Consider the following 17145-nt stretch of genomic DNA (forward strand, 5'->3'; position numbering starts at 1 on the left):
AATTTTTTATTCTAATCTCAATTTAAAAAGTTTAAAGATGATATATGAACTTTTTCAAATTTTTTCAAAGACTTTTACCTATTAAGAAATTAAAATAAGTTGTTTTATTATCAAATATAAATCACCCCTGTTTATAAAGTAAGGTTTAATCTACTCAAATTCAAATAATAATATAATAATATAAATAGCAAATAACATATACATGTTGATACTATATTAATAATTACACTATTCTGATTGTTATAAATTTGTGAACATCTTCAAAACCTAAATGGAATTATTAATATTATTTTTGAGGAATGTACGTGCATGATGAACTCTTTTACAAGATAGACTCAATAAAAAAAGTAGGCAGTATCTAAAAGCCAATGGTTTATTCAAACATACATGAAGAATATATAAGAATATATAAATATATGAATTAAATATTATATTATATATAATGCCTTTGTTTAAAATATTTTTAGATATTTTTAATTGTAAATCGAAAGAAAAATATTTAAAGAATATATTGTAATTTATACAGGTTTTGAAAGAATTTTTTATATATGTCTTGTACAATTTTTTTAATAAATAAAGAAAAATATCATTAAATAACAATATTTACTGCATTTGTATTTTTTATTAAAAAGTTGTATCCTTACCAATTACAAAAGAAAAAATAGTTTTTATTAAATATACAGTATCAAGAATACAATTGTTGGAAAGAGGATATAATAGTTTTAACTTCCACAATGTTTAATATTTTAAAATATCATTTTAGGTTGCATTTATTCAGAACTAAGAATTATAATATATTTAAATTCTAATGAAATCGAAAACATTATTCTTGGAAGAGATCGCTTTTATATGAAATGTACTTTTATATAGTAAAAGCACATTATTGAATACATTTTATATCTTTGACGTAATATTATAATTTCCATTTGATTTGTAATGCTATGAGACAACTTTAGTAAAAAGATAATCGAAATACGTCAGAATTAGCCCAAACCAAAAATCTAGAAATATATTTTCAAATCTAATCATGAAATTAAGAATGCATTTTTAGATTAAGGTTCATAATCAATAAGAAGAAAGAAAGAAAAGGACAAAAGTATTTTTGCTGTATAAGTATTTTTCCTACAGAATTTCCTACACATGCTTTAACATGCTATAGTTTGTAAGCACTTATAAAAGCACTTATAAGCTATCAATAACTTACGTATATGAATATTTTTACCATATTAATATAAATTTGACGTAATGGTGCTTTCGTGTAATCGTATCGAGACACCCAATTAAAATTAACAATAATCGATACGAAATTGTTTAAATAGAAAGAATTCATACAAGCACAAACCATACGTATTCAGACAATAAAGTATATTCTTCAAATTGCATCGATAATGCCGTTAAAATTTATGACGAGTATCCGCTCTATCTAACCCTTTTTGGTTAGAGTCTTGAAGCATAGAAGAATTTTGTATGTTCAGACATGCCACCTACATCCGCATGCGCTTTATTCCAAAAAATCATCAGCCATATTGGTGTGTTGTATCGCTGTTCTCAATTATTTCAAAGATCACAAAGGTATTTGTTTTATCTGTTTAAAGATTTATTATTATTATTTTATATAACATTAATAAATGCTGTTTCAAGATTTTTCTATATAAATTAATCTTTTATTCGGGATTTTATGTGACAACTATCGACAAAAAAAGTTTGGTTAATATTGCCACCTTGGCTTAGAAAATCGTATCGTTAAAGAATATGTCATAAATAAAGATGTAGCATGTGCTCCACTGATATTATTTATATGATATGTCATATCTAATATCTTTGTTTATCTATTAAAGGTAACTTTGTGACCATAGCATCTTAAAGAAAACTGCTTGTAACATGCCATTTCCACCGTCTGTTGTGCACTTTGTTATTTTATTTTATTCTTTTTCATTTATCTTTAAAAAAGAAAGTTTCATCCTTGGATGTTTAATAACAATTTTAATAATTTTTATTGTAATATCACCATACAAGACTATTCATTTTCTTCTTTTTATTATATTATTCATTTTTTGGTCGTAACTTTCCTTTTATAAAATTTCTTGTATATCTACCATATGACATCATAAGATTTTACAAAAACATTTTGATTCGTATAAATTCTGTATGTTTTACACTAAGTAATACAATATTTTCTATATTATTCATATATTTAATAGTTATTTGTTTTTTTTTATTTATATGAATTTATACATATGCTAATATTCTTTGATAACAGAAATGATTTGTATGACTTTACATTATATTTTTATTAATACATAAATTATGTATTATTTCATTTTTTTTTTTCTTTTAGCAAATAATTCGTCATGACGGATTCTATGAAGTTTGGTCCTGAATGGTATGTAATATATATAAAATAATATTTATTAATATTTACATTATTTAATATCAACACAAGACTTTTTACGATATTAGAACAATATCATTAAAAATAAAAGTTAATGATAAATGAGCAAATACTTATATATTATACATGTCCATGAAAATAGGTTGCGCAATCTCTCAGGAGAAAATTCTAATAGTAGTGGTACTAGTGGAAGTACTTCAACTTTAAGTACTCCTCGATATCAATTAGCGGAGCATAGATATGGACGAGAAGAGATGTTGGCTTTGTTTGACCGTAATTATAAGCCACCTGAACCATTGATAACATTTTCAACATTATATGTTGAAAAAACTCAACTTCCACTAGCTCTTATACAGATGACAGAAGATGAAACAGTAAGTCAAACCAATAGATTTTTTATCTGAAATTAGAAAAATAATTCCTGATGTTAATTGCTAAACGTTATAAATTTTGTTTATTGAAATGTAAATATAATTTATTTGATTCATTTAACTGATGGAATATAAATATAATATTGATATACTATTAACATTCATATGTATGTGTGCCAGTGTGAAACTAATATACTCTACATATGCAATTTTTAGCGTATGTGGAATGGAGGCGTGACTAATATTGGAGGCCGTGGAAGAGGTGGAAGTGTAGATCGTGGAGGGAGAAGTAGAAATGGAAGAGGCAGTTTGTATTCTTCTCATTATTCTAGAGCAGTTGGTTTTGAGGATTCGGGTGAAGTAATTCGCATTGATTCAGGCCAGTCTTTTCAAGTATGTAATATATTTTTGAAACAAATATTCGTTAAGCCAGAAGTAAAAATAATTTTGTCAACTTTTCAATTATACATTTTATATTGTTTCATATTATTATTTAGGGAAGAAGTCGACCATTTGATAGATCTCAAAGTGAACGAGGTTGGTCAGAAAGAAATGGATCTTCTGATCCAATTGAATGGAATGGTTCTACTAGTCCTAGAAAAGAATTATCTCGTGGGACTAGTGGAAGTTCTCTTATGGAAAGCAATTGGCGAAGACACCGAAATGGCGGAGAAGATGATGATGGTTGGCGTAAGTGGGGTAAGTAAATTTTTCTTATTTTAGATAATTTCAAAATTATATGTATTTGTATTTTGTTCGTAGGTAGAAACAGTTGGCGTGAAGGGGGTAGTATAGATAGGGACAGACTGGATAGAAATGAAGGTGATGGTGAAGAAAGTCGAAGTGGTACTGCTGGTGGAAGATGGGAATTCCGTGGAAGTCACAGGTCTCACGAAACAAATCATATTCCTCCACCTCGTACTGCGCGTACGTGGGAATCTAATCATCATGATAATCATGACAATCTTCCAGAATGGTGATTAGATATATTATATATTGCAATCAATTTTCTAGTATTTTATAAGTGATAGTATTAAATCTTTCTGAAATATGAAATCAAATTAAAGTTTTATTTATATATTAGGGCGACTGAAAACCCTAGTGAAAGTGGAGGACGATTTGATGCTTCAGGAGCATTTCATGGGGGAATGTATTCAGATGATGACGATGAAGGAATTATTAGCGTACGTAATTCTCAAGAGTTAAGGACTCGACGTGTCTCTGAAGGAAATGCTTCCATTACATCGAAATCTATTAACAAATCTGTGCCATATGGCACAGGCCAAGGACAAGTAGAAAATCGCCATCATACAAATGATTCTACTGGTACAAAGCATAGGGAAAAACCAAAATCTGTTCGTCTACAGGAAGAAAAAGATAACGCTACAGAAAGAGACGTTAGTAATTCTCCAAGTAAAGTAGTACTTTCAACATCTAGCAATACTTCAGCAAAAAGCTTATCATCTACATCTTCGTCTGCTTCTCTTACTATGACACATGTAAATACAAATAATACTGAAAATGATAAAACTCAACCAAATGATGCAGATAATAAATCTTCAAATGTGATACATGACAGAGGAACTGTAGAACCAGAAGTTAATAAGGATATAGTGGTGTCTACTGTGAATAGACAAGTATCCGTACAAACCGAATCACAAAAGGTTACACATGATTCAGTAATAGATAATGTGAAGAAATCTGAAGATGATCTAGATAGAATGAAGGAAGAAGCTGATGCTTTAGTGGCCAAATTGATGGCTGATGAAGAAAGCCATAGAGAGAAAGCTGCAACTATTTCCCCATCTATCAACAATCAACAAACAGCTTCGAATGTACAAGAAAAATGGTTTTATCGTGATCCACAAGGTGAAGTACAAGGTCCATTTTTGGCAAGTGAAATGGCTGAATGGTGTAAGGCTGGATACTTTACTGCGGGGTTAATGGTAAGAAGGACTTGTGATGAGAGATATACTACTTTAGGGGAGTTAATGAAAATTTGTGGAAGAGTGCCATTTATTCCAGGGCCATCCATTCCTCCCTTAAAGGTAATTATTGTTTGTTCAATATTTTCAAGAGTTATGTTTTAAATGAAGAATCTATACGTACGTTCGCGCGCGTAATGTCTCATATAAATGTCGCCATGAAATTTCGGATTTTCTTTCTTTTTTGAAAAACGAACATCTCAAATCAAATCTTTATGTATAATTTTGTAGTATCACAATTTTCTTATATCTATTTTTTTTTCTGACATGTATAAAGAATATCTTTATTATTTTAAATTACATCATAATTTTTACTATATGTAAGATTTATCGCATAATAGTAGAAGAGATTCGGAGATTGTACATGAATTGTGAATATGTAAAGGAACAGAAACTAAAATGCGAAATGAATTATTAATTACGTAATCAAAACATATAATGATTCATTGCATGAAAGTAATTATTTTTTAATAAGTTTTAATTATAGTTTTAATCTATTAAAGCCATATAGTAAATTGGATAAATAAGTCAGTATTGTATATATGAATTATATCATGTATGTACTTAAATTGGTTAGAAAAATAATGTTTTAGACAAAATGTAAATCTTTACATTAAGCAAATTTCCTAAAACTCTTAAAATCATTAGGAAATACAAGAAAATAAATTTTCACTACTGAAGTCTGTAGATATCGTAATAATCCCTTAATTATTTGTGTCTGTATATGTATATATATATATATATATATATATATATATATATATATATAGGGTTTTCTATTAAGGATGCTTGAACTTTAAACTTCAATAAATCAAGTTATATTTATGATATTATAATATTTTTTATTTGATTTTAAAATACATTCAATACCATTACGTATGAAAAATAATATCTGTCAAGTGGTCGTTGTAACTCTTGTGTATGGTCGTATGCGTTCTGGTAGTTATATTTTCAATGACATTCGCGCATAAGTGAAGCTCAATTTCACCATTAACACGAATGATGTTAGCCTTTAAGTCATCTATTGTTAAATATTGGACTTACTGACTGAAAAGTTTAAAGAATTCGAAAGATGTTATTTTGCGAGATGATGACGTCAACTGGCCACTGAGATCGTGTGATCTAACGTTTTCAGATTATTTTTTGTGGGGGCTTCATTAATCTCTGATCTATGCCAACAAATCGCGGTAAATGACGAATTACAAACCAACATCACTCGCGTCATTGATCAAATTGGTCCATCAGAATACACGATATCATAAAGAGCTTTGACAACTACTTAGTCGATATTATTTTTCATACGTAATGGTATTAAATGTATTTTAAAATCAAATGAAAGATATTATAATATTATAAATATAATCTTTGTTTTTATTCAAGTTTAAAGTTCGAGCATTCTTAATAAAATATATGCACATGCACGAATGCAGACACACACGTGTACGCATGCACGCACATTTATACTATTTTTTAAAGTGGAGATTGCATCACAGTAGATTGCAATGGAAATAAATACATTTATAATTATATTTTCATATAAAAAGACTTATGATTTAATTAAAAATAATAAAATTATTCTTTATATTTTTGAATATATAAAAGATAAAAGTAAAAGAATGCTAATGTTGATAAATGATATACGAAGAATATAGTACTAAAAATTTGGTTTAAAGTATTTATTTCTCAAATTCTCAGAGGGAAGTCCGAAAATTCGTTGTAACATTTGCATAGAACACTTTATATGTTCAACTTGTATATTACATCATATATAAATAATTATTATTTAAATAATGCAATGAAAGCAAGATTCTTTATCTTAAATTTGTTAAGCTAATGAAATCTTTCTTTTCAGTTATCCGAACCAGTAATACCTTCTGTTCCTAGTACAGTACCTGCAGGTATAACTGCTACTGCTTTACCAAAGTCTGGAATAGAAGATCCTTTACTTTTACTTCAGTATCAACATATGCGTTTATTACAAAATCAACAAATATTGTTAAGACAAATGAGAACATCAGCTATAGCTAAACTTTCTCAATCTGAACATTGGGCAACTTTAAGCCCTATCGAACAAAACCAGTTAATACTCCAATATGTTATTCAGGATTCTGAAATACCAGATATGCCAATTTCTACAAATCCATTTGTGCCTCATCTTACACCATCACCGTCAAATCCTGTTATGCAGTTATTCAATCAAATGCAACAGGTTAATAAAATATTTATTATTGTACATTTGTATGTATATTAATGTTATATGAATAAAATATTTGCATGGTATTGTAACTATGACAGGCAAAGGTACAACCCGAACCTCATCTACCATCTAGTTCACAAACCAACACCGCAGGACACCCTGGTCAGATTGATCCTATACAGCAACTCATTCAACAAATGGGTGGTATCCAAAACGTACCTACAATTTCACAATCAAATTTAAATTCTGCTTCATCTCAAGAAGATAATCCTATAAAATCATTGCTACGGCAGCTTAATGTTAATGCAACAGGACATCCACAAACATCTCATATCGATACTGTTTGGCCACATTCACCTTCACAGATAACTCCACAATTTAATGCTCAGAATTGGTTAACACAGGTATGTTTCTATGTATTGAATTATATGTATAATGTGTATAGTTTTTTATAGAATATATATATTATAGGTGGGACCTATACCTGCAGTACCACCTGGACAATTACCTACTACACTTTGGAATTTGCATACTAAAGAAATAAAAACGGAACAACAAATACTAGTAAATACCTTCACTATATAGCAATTCTTATTAATGTATAATAAAAATCATTAAATGTGTTTATTCGTTTTTAGGAAGAACAGAATCTTAAATTGCAAGAACAAAGAAAGAAAGAAGAATTAAGAAAACAAGAAGAATTACAAAGACAAGCTGAAGAGGAGAAAGCTAAAAGAAAGCAGGAAGAAGAACAAGTTAGACAAGCGGAAGAGGCAAAACGAAAAGAAGAAGAAAGAAAAAAAAAGGAAGAAGATAAGAAACGGAAAGAAGAAGAAAAACGGAAACAGGAAGAAGAACAAAAAAAAAAGGAAGAGAAAAAACGTAAAGAAGAAGAAAAGAAGAAAAGAGAGGAAGAAAAACGAAAACAGGAAGAGGAAAATATTAAAAGGAAGCAGGAAGAAGAAAAAAGAAAACGGGAAGAAATTAAAAAACAAGAAGAAAAACATAAGAAAGAAGAAGAGAAAAAGAAAAAATTAGAAGAGGAACAAAGAAAACAGGAAGAAGAAAGAATCAAGTATACTAATTTTATAATGTATTGTTATTGTATATATGAACCGTTTAATATAAAAGTCAAAAAAGTTGATCGGTGGATAATGGTGGATGAAGTAAAACTTTTGTAAAATCCAATAATATCGAAGAATATTACCTTTTTTTTTTTGTAAACCACTGTAAAGTCATACCTTAAGATATGATAATGTCGTTTTTTCTTGAAAATTAAGATACATAATTATTTTATTCAATATTTTTTGGATTTGCACTACTGCTGTATCGAACTTTCCAGTGAACGTTTTTTATTTGTCCAGTTATCATACCGAGAAACTAATAAGCTAGACTCTAATATTATTCTTACACGAGATAGAATGAAGATTAAATTAATGAGATGTGGTGTTAAACCAAATAGGCAAAAAATTGACTTACACCAATTTTGCATTAAAGGACTTATATTATTCTTTTTTTATATAATACTTTAATTTTATTATTATTATTTCAGAAAAGAAACAGAAGCACGCAAGCTGCTCGAAGCTGAAGAACAGGCACGACGTACTGAACAAAGACGTCGAGAAGCGGAAGCTCTTCGTAAACTTCAAGAAAGAAGTAAAGCACCATGGGCTCAAGCACCTTGTACACCTGCTCCTACAACTCATGCTTCACTTGCAGAAATTCAGAGGCTAGAACGAGAGAAAAAAGCTGTAATTAACTATTTAACAATAAACATTTCAATTTTAGTAATGTTTCTTTCTTAATAATTTTAATTATTATAGGAGGAGCAACGATACCAGCAATTAATGCAACAGCAATTAGCACAACAAAAAGCTGTAGAAGCAGTGCAAGAAGCAGCAGTAACAGATTCATCCAAACGGTTACAGTTTAAGTGGGCAGAAAAAGCCACATCTTCTAATAAAGTTCTTCAAGTAAAAAGTCTTACGCAAATTCAACAAGAAGAGCAAGAACGCATTGCTAAGGTAAACATATACAAATATTTAATATTCAATATTACAAACCATTCAAATTATTTTTAAGCAAAATAATGGTTAAACAAATGATATATAATATATAAAACATTATATAAGGTAAGTGTAAAATTTTATTAATGTTAGTACACGGAAGATGTTTGATATATTATAAAATATTATTATATTAAATAAACTTTTAGCAACAAGAAAAAGAAAGACATGAAAAAGTAGTACAAAAAGAGTCGGCTAATGTTCTTCCTAATGCCGGTATATGGGGCACAGCATCACAATGTCTGAATTGGACTAATTCTAGCTCATCCAGTAACAATCAAGCTTGGTCTACTAATAGTAGTACTAGCGGTTTTTGGGATGATCCTACAACTATGAGATCATCTCTTACTACCAAACAGACAACAAAACCAGCAGCAACAAAATCTACTTCTAATCAACAGCCTCAACAACAGAATAATAAATCAACTAAAAATAAAGTAAAAAAAGAAGAGGAACTAGTAAAAAAATTATTCGAACAAAATACTGCCAAGCTTGACGACTTTACACAATGGTGCTACAAGGCTTTGAGTGTTATACAAACTTCTGTTCACAGTGAGTAGTAGTCCATTTATATTGTAACCATTAATTTTTTAATTTCTATTTGTTTTTATATGTATAATTTGTATATTTAGTCCCTACATTTGTTGTTTTCTTACGGGATCTTGAATCACCATATGAAGTAAAAGAATATGTACGTGTATATCTTGGCGATAGTAAACAATGCACGGAATTTGCAAAGCAATTTTTAGAAAAAAGAAGTAAATGGCGTTCAGCACAGAGACCTCAAGCGCAGGTAGATAATTTGTGTAAACCTGCACCAGCTGTAAATCCGAATGCTCCCACTGAATTTCAGGAAGTTAAGGTATTTTTTACAGGCATCACTTTTATTATAAATGTCTTAAAACGTTTAAATATTTTTCATATATAATTGTTTTATATAGGGAAAATCTAAGAAACCCAAGAAAGGAAAAATGTTTAAAGTGGACAATAGGATCCTTGGGTTTAGTGTAACTGCAGCACCTGATCGTATAAATGTGGGAGATCGCGACTACGGAGAAGATGTTTAAGAGCATTTCGTGCTATTAAAATTGAGGAAATTGTGCAGTGCTCAATTCATCAAACGGTTCGTTATTTATTGTAGATCATACAAAAGGTTCGAAAGATTCCATTGTGAGTATAATCAATTTATAAAGCATAACCAATTTTTCTGTAAAGATAATATCTACTAGAACCGATTTTAATTCATTTTATTCTATAATGGGAACCTTTGAACCTGTATGGCGTAGCATTATTATTTCTTTATTCGATTGAAGCTAGATTGTGTATCTAATTATACCCATTGTATATACTGTTTAATAACAATTTATTAAATAATTTGAAAATGTTTTGCTTTAGATATGCGACATCTAACATTGAAAAAATTTTATAAAATTTCATCATCATCATTTTAGTACATAGACGAAATACAAAGAATTTATGTCAATCGATAACTTGTATACATAGAAACATCGCAGTCGATAGCAATATGTGCTTGTAAAGGTATTAAACGGTAAATTTAACATTGTTAAAATTTATTTAAAATCATGGAAATATATATATATATATATACACACATACACATACCCCCCCACATACACATACACGCACACACACACACACACACATATATATCATTTTTGTACAGAGCACAGCATAATGTGCATCAGTGTTAAGCAATCGAGCATGTCGTATATATGAATCCTATGGATTTCTTACTTTCTAGAAAATGTCATAAAAATTCTGCTTTACATTATATTTCATAAACCGTTTAAAAAAAAAAAACAGTAAGTCGCACTTTTTCTGCAGTAAAGAAATTTTTCGTATGGTAATAGATATAATTATACTATCGTAAGAAAATGTTACATGTAATATTATATTGTTTCTAAATAATAAATGAATGAAAAAAAAGTTGCAAGCAAGATTGCTCTTGCTGTGCTTCGCATACTAACCTGTACAATAGTAACTTATGTTTATAAATACGGCAGTGTTTTCTTTTTTGTTTTTCTTTTTTTTAGAAATATAGATATACAATTTCGTATTATCTGCAGAATAAGAATTCTTTATTATTTAATAAGTTCTAAGAACTAATCATTTGTATTTGTAACTGCAGTGAAAATAATGTACAAAATAAAAAAAATTCAAATATTTGTTAATAATTTTACAAGACATTATCGAAAATATAAGAAATAATAATAATAATTATTAATAATGATGCTTGTCTATGTATGGATCTTACCAATATGACTTTTTTAATTTTTGTTTTCAATCAAATAGCTAGCATTATGGAATCGTTGCAAGATTGAATTAATATATTAAATAAAATTAAATAATTTTGTAGTTTTACTTGTAACCATAAATGTTATGTTGAAAAATTTAACTATCTGATTTCATGATGCATAAATATTTTTAGCCTTTTAATTTTTTGTTTCTAATTGAATTTATAGATTGATAACATGGCACGGATACTCTACTCTTTGCGCGGAATGTTACAACAGATCTGACCGCTCATAATATTATAATAATTGTTAATTAAGGTTCATTGGTTTTCTCTTAGAATTTATACAAAATAGTTTTAGGAGAATTCCATTGGCCCTTATATGAAAGATTTATGTATAAATAGATAAATGTACAGTAATACAATGATGATTAGGCAGAAACAGATAATTGATATTGTATCAATATTATTATTGTATCTAATGGAAAACATTAAAATAAATATTACTATATTTTCAATTGGATAGTTTTGTTTTTCGTTTTATATATTATACATAATTCAAAAAATTTTTATTTTTAGATATAACTGATTTTTCATATTTACAACGAATTTGTTAAAAATTTATATTTACTTACATTTGAATGACGTTGTTTTCTGAATGAAATTTATATAATTTTCCTTAAATTGGTAAGATAATAGAAAAAAGAATTGAATATAAAATATAGACATTTGCGTAATAATAGATTTTACATAAAAATTCTGTTGCTGCATCATCTTTTACTGGTAAGATAAAGATTATAAAAAGGGAAACGTTATATAAGACATTGTATAATTCATATTTTTTTCTTATACATTAATAATAATATCTATATCTTGGATATATTATTCTTATTGCTTACTTATAAAGTTTTGTATTTATTTTATAAACATTTTTAACAATAATATATGATTATAAAAGTATTTAAAGTAAACATATAGTGAGTGTAGAAAGTATTCGTTGTTTTATACAAAGGCATATTTCTTTGCCATGTTTTATACTTTTTCATAAGGTAATATAAAAGTTAAAAAATTACCACATATTTTAACTATTAAATATAATGAAGATAAACTTACAAAAATAATAACTTAAAAGAAAAAATAGATAATTTATTTTTTTCTATTATAAAAAAATATATTATTAAAAAATGTATTATTAGGATTACACACACACATACAAAACTGTGTATATAAACACTAACACAACACATAACACTTAAGGCAGATTTACAAAATTATATACAATTTCTTCTGATAAACTATTATTTTCTTATATTTAATTTCATTAAATTTATTAGTTAAGATACATATATTAATTTTAATTATATAATATTTTATAATCAAAGTGTAGAATGTTACAAAGGAATATGCGTTCGTATAAAATTCTAATAAATATAAAAAATACTTTATACATACAGTTTTTGTATACTATATAAAAGGTGTAGTGATATAAAAAGACAATTTAGTTTAAATGGTCCAAAAAAGATTTATGTTTCCTTGGTAAATCATAAATAATCGATAAAATAATTGAATAAATTTTACTAAAGATTTCCTCTTTTTTTTTTACTATTTTCTCTCCTTTGACGATGCTATATGTTTTTCTTTATAATCCTTTACAATGTCAATATACTGAAAATATATTGGGTCACATATGTTTCGATCTAACTATAAATATATATAAAATCTTATATCTTACCTTTCTAGGAACCATATATTCTAAAATTTTTAATATAATATAACACAGTGATACAACTAGCAGATATGGTAATACACCACTCTGAATATAGCTTGTTAATTGTTGACCTAAATTTTTCTTTGCTTCATTTGAGACTAAGTTGTAAACAATTTCAGTTCTTTTACTGATGTTGAACCAATTATAAAATAAACTTATTCTTCTATGCACATCAAATGGATGACTTATATTTCCTTTCATATAGTCAGACATAGCTTGTTCTAATCCTTTAATAAGATCTGATACTGTTGGTTCCACCAAGTAAATCAAATCTGGAGGTAATACTTCAGGTATTCCTCCGACTTTAGTAGATACAACTTGTAAACTAAAAAGAAAAAAAAAGTAATGTAAAAGCAATGTTTTTATAATTTTTATGTATATCTTTAAAAAAATACATACCCACAAGAGGCAGCTTCAACAATTGCCATACAATAAGCTTCCGTGAGACTAGTATTTAAAAAAATATGACCTTTATTTAAAACATGTTTGACCTGAGCATGTTCCAAACTTCCAAGCAAGGTAACCCTGTGCTGTAATAAATTTCTTTCTCGTATTTCTTCTATAAGCCATCGTTTTGGACCATCCCCTCCAATTAAGAAGTTTACATTTTTATGTCGCGAACATATTTCAGGTATTACATGAGCTAGGAGATCTACACCTTTTCGGTATACTAATCGTGATACTACTACTATAGTAACTGTAAAAGCAATAATCAAAAAATTTATATTATACCAATTAATTATGTATAACAGATAATTTAATAAAATAAATAATAAAAACATAATTTAAACATATAAATATTAAACACTTACTGAAATCATTATTACGTTTGTTAATGTCTGGTGTAAAAAGCATGGTATCCACAGCATTTGGAATAACAGATACTTTTTCTTTATGAACTTTTGCTCGCAAAACAGTATTTTCTTTTCCTATATGCGATACGCATATACAATGATTACAATCTGCTAAAGAAATTTCTAAAAATTTATTTGTTAAAATAGCAGATGCATCTGCAAATCCAAACAATGAATGATCTGTGAATACCGTCTGAAAAAGAAAATTTATTTTAGTAACATTTTAATAATACTTCATAAGTAAATTTATCACAGATTACTGTAATAAATTTGCATATTACCTTTAATCCCATTAATCTGCCAATTAACATTCCTTCGTGCGCTAAAGCAGAAAATGCAGAATGTCCGTGTATTATCTCTATTTCTTCTCTAATAAGTATATATCGAATTAGAGGAATAGAACATATCATCGTTGGCAAGATACATTGATTATAAAATACTTTGACTGGAATATAATATACCTTTAATGTAAAAGAAAAATAAAGTTTGAATTTAGCAAAAGTTTGCTAAAAGTATTTCAAAATCTTATGCATATAAAGTTATACCTTTAATCCATTGGTCATATAACGTATCCCAATTCGATCTTTGTACGAATGTGTTAATATCACAACCTTATGTCCTCGTTCTAATAAACATTGTGACAAATTAAATATATGCTCTTCAACGCCACCCATATTAGGATAAAAAAAGTCAGATACCATGCTGCAAAATTTCATACTGATGAATACTTTTCTAAGCGCAAATTAAATAACCAATAAAAAGATTATTTTATTTATTTTTTATAATAAAAATTGAATACAAACCATATTTTATGTTGTAAGTTCATCATCATTGCTTCTCTACAACCGCTTTATTTATATTATGTCTGGAAATATTTTATAGGTTAATTTTTACGTCATTATCAACTTGAACAATATGATATTGTATTTACTTTATATTATTATATCTACTTTTGTGATTGTTACACAATCCTTTATTTGAATAGTTTTTTTAATTATGTGATCACAGATTAATTAATGTTAAATAATTGCAAGTTACAGTGAACATTATATTCTTGCTTATGAAATATTACGTAATTATAATAATTATTTTTGTTTTAATTCATTGAGTCGAAATTACAAGTTAAATAGATTTAAAAAATTTTTAAGAACGAATGTTTAATAAGAAATAAGTAAAAAGAATATGTTATTGCATGTGTATAACAGGTGATAACCAGAATATTTGAAAAACCTGAAATTTAAATTTATTCTGATTCTTAAATCCTATTGTAATGATTAAATTATATCTTTTGGACAATTTTTATTAAAAATTATAAAGGTTACGGGAAATTTTGTTGATCTTTATTACACGTGTTTCATAGAACAAAACTCAGATGGTGTCGAGCAGTTACTTCGTAATTTTGCTACTGTACCGTTTTGGCGCTATTGTAGCTAGCAGGGAAATTTCAAATATGCATTTCATTGCTCTTACTTTGTAAATCTCTTTATTTTATCAATATCGATATGTCCAACATATAGATATGCATTGTGTATTTAATTTTAATTTATCACGTTACTTTGAAGAAACAAATAAGCTATAGATTTTTAAACAATTATTCCTATAATGAATAAATATCATTGATTATAATCCATCAGTAATAATTATCATTCAAAATAACATAATGTTTATTATCGCGGGCTATCCGTTAGTGATTCAATTTTATTATTATTTTTACTACAATAAAAATATCTGTTTTACTGTGATGCAGTCTTTATTCGCTCGACGTACGTTTCATCTTTTTCAATTATTTCTCTTCTTCTGCGCTTTCAACTATTTTCACATATCATCTTTCCTTCTCTCATTCTTTCTCTCTCAGTTATTCTAAACTATTTCGCACAATTGCGCAGGCGCCAAATTTAAATAGTTCTACATTTTGTGTACACTTTAATATGTTTCTCTAATCCTTCCGCGGGTTAGTTCTTTTAGGCCATTTTAGATACAGTTATCTTTTTATATTACTTATTATTTTTGACTCAATGTTATTTAAAAATATGTTATTCGATTTATATACATATATAGAAATTTATTATCATCTCGATCGAACCCAAAAAATGATGTTTGTAAGAGAAGCTATGTTCTGATGTATGACAAAGATATAATCGTAATCATGTCTCAGCTTAATAATTCATTTCCCTTTTTTTTTGAATTCATCGAAAAAACCCAAAGATTTATACAGTTTACTGGATCAGATCCAGTTATCTTAGAATTAATTATGTAGACTTTACCAAACCCTGGGAATAATTTTTCTTTCAAGGATTTGTTCTTTTCATATCTCTTTTTTTCACACATCCTTTATATATATATCTATATATGTAGGATCATGATTACGTCGTATAATAAATATAATACAAGAAATGATTTTCATTTGTAACGTTATTGTGTATAATATATTATCTCTTCATCGATACACGATTACCATTGATAACTTATGAAATAATGCACAATGTCATTAATTTAATCCTACCATTTTGTTTCATCAAAGAACATTGCTGTCGTGTCACAAAAAGATAACGCTTGCGCTATTTACGCTTCTTGTCTTAGGCACTATTAAAATTTAAATCTTAAAATTTAAATCACTCCATGTGTCTATATTAGTAAGACCATTAGTTTTAACAATGTCTTTGTTTCTTTCTTTGTCAATTTCTAAAAACATTTAAAAAGAACACTTGAGATCAAACCATATGACAAAATAAACGAAGGACGAGGAATTACGATAATTTTTGCAATGGTGCAAATGTAAACATATGTATTAGTTTTTTATTATTATTATTAATATATATAATATTATTAAATATATAAACTAATTTATTTATTATTATTAATATATTGTTTATTATTATAACGCATTGTTTCAGGCAGATGCAAAAAAAGTAATGCACATATGAGAAGAGAAATCACACATTTTGTTTTTTTTTACAGAATACATATTGACTTTGTACTTATCAACTGTTTTGTAAAAATGGACGATTATATATTGCCTTATGTCTCATTATAAAATCAATTTTTTAATTCACACCCACTAATGGCGTACTTATTTACATAAACATATACAACGATACCGATGCTCTCAATGCTTTTTTAGTTTATTTTTTTCTCACTCGTCATTATGTGTGACGATACATGTTTCGAACGATATTGGATGAACAGGTTTAAATGCCACACCATGTACAATACAGGATTGGTCGGAAATAAAAGGAGACGGAGATAATAGGCGTAGCC

At 27.5% G+C, this 17145-nt stretch overlaps 2 protein-coding genes across 5 annotated transcripts; one reads left to right on the plus strand and one right to left on the minus strand.

The window, feature by feature from the left end:
• The first annotated feature begins 1439 nt into the window (after positions 1 to 1439).
• LOC124954229 (GIGYF family protein Gyf) lies at positions 1440 to 11197 on the plus strand. The gene is made up of 16 exons (XM_047506811.1): positions 1440 to 1572; positions 2339 to 2383; positions 2535 to 2766; positions 2980 to 3156; positions 3261 to 3462; positions 3526 to 3739; positions 3848 to 4811; positions 6601 to 6957; positions 7044 to 7349; positions 7417 to 7509; positions 7584 to 8020; positions 8498 to 8696; positions 8769 to 8969; positions 9161 to 9563; positions 9644 to 9873; positions 9953 to 11197. The coding sequence occupies exons 2-16, from the start codon at positions 2352 to 2354 to the stop codon at positions 10076 to 10078; spliced, it is 4173 nt and encodes a 1390-aa protein (XP_047362767.1). The 5' UTR covers positions 1440 to 1572; positions 2339 to 2351; the 3' UTR covers positions 10079 to 11197.
• LOC124954231 (phosphatidylinositol N-acetylglucosaminyltransferase subunit A) lies at positions 10438 to 15227 on the minus strand. 4 transcript variants are annotated; one of them, XM_047506817.1, is made up of 8 exons: positions 15210 to 15227; positions 14691 to 14752; positions 14433 to 14589; positions 14169 to 14348; positions 13846 to 14080; positions 13433 to 13730; positions 12998 to 13358; positions 10438 to 12930 (listed from the first exon to the last, which is right to left on the minus strand). In XM_047506817.1, exons 2-8 carry the CDS (start codon positions 14717 to 14719, stop codon positions 12868 to 12870), a joined length of 1323 nt encoding a protein of 440 aa, XP_047362773.1. In that variant the 5' UTR covers positions 14720 to 14752; positions 15210 to 15227; the 3' UTR covers positions 10438 to 12867. The 4 variants fall into 4 exon arrangements, with proteins under 4 accessions (XP_047362773.1, XP_047362772.1, XP_047362770.1 ...); XM_047506816.1 differs by lacking the exon at positions 15210 to 15227 and adding an exon at positions 14838 to 15171; XM_047506814.1 differs by lacking the exon at positions 15210 to 15227 and adding an exon at positions 14819 to 15171.
• Between the last annotated feature and the right edge of the window lie 1918 nt (positions 15228 to 17145).

The sequence above is a fragment of the Vespa velutina genome, chromosome 14 (assembly GCF_912470025.1).
Source record: "Vespa velutina chromosome 14, iVesVel2.1, whole genome shotgun sequence".
Classification (NCBI taxonomy): domain Eukaryota; kingdom Metazoa; phylum Arthropoda; class Insecta; order Hymenoptera; family Vespidae; genus Vespa; species Vespa velutina.

Coding starts and splice junctions, on each gene's coding strand:
- LOC124954229 (XM_047506811.1), top strand. CDS start 2,352: ATGACGGATTCTATGAAGTTTGGTCCTGAATG. Junction 2,767..2,979: donor AGATGACAGAAGATGAAACA/GTAAGTCAAACC, acceptor TGCAATTTTTAG/CGTATGTGGAATGGAGGCGT. Junction 4,812..6,600: donor CATCCATTCCTCCCTTAAAG/GTAATTATTGTT, acceptor CTTTCTTTTCAG/TTATCCGAACCAGTAATACC.
- LOC124954231 (XM_047506817.1), bottom strand. CDS start 14,719: ATGATGATGAACTTACAACATAAAATATG. Junction 14,349..14,432: donor ATATGACCAATGGATTAAAG/GTATAACTTTAT, acceptor TTTACATTAAAG/GTATATTATATTCCAGTCAA. Junction 13,359..13,432: donor GTTGAAGCTGCCTCTTGTGG/GTATGTATTTTT, acceptor TTTTCTTTTTAG/TTTACAAGTTGTATCTACTA.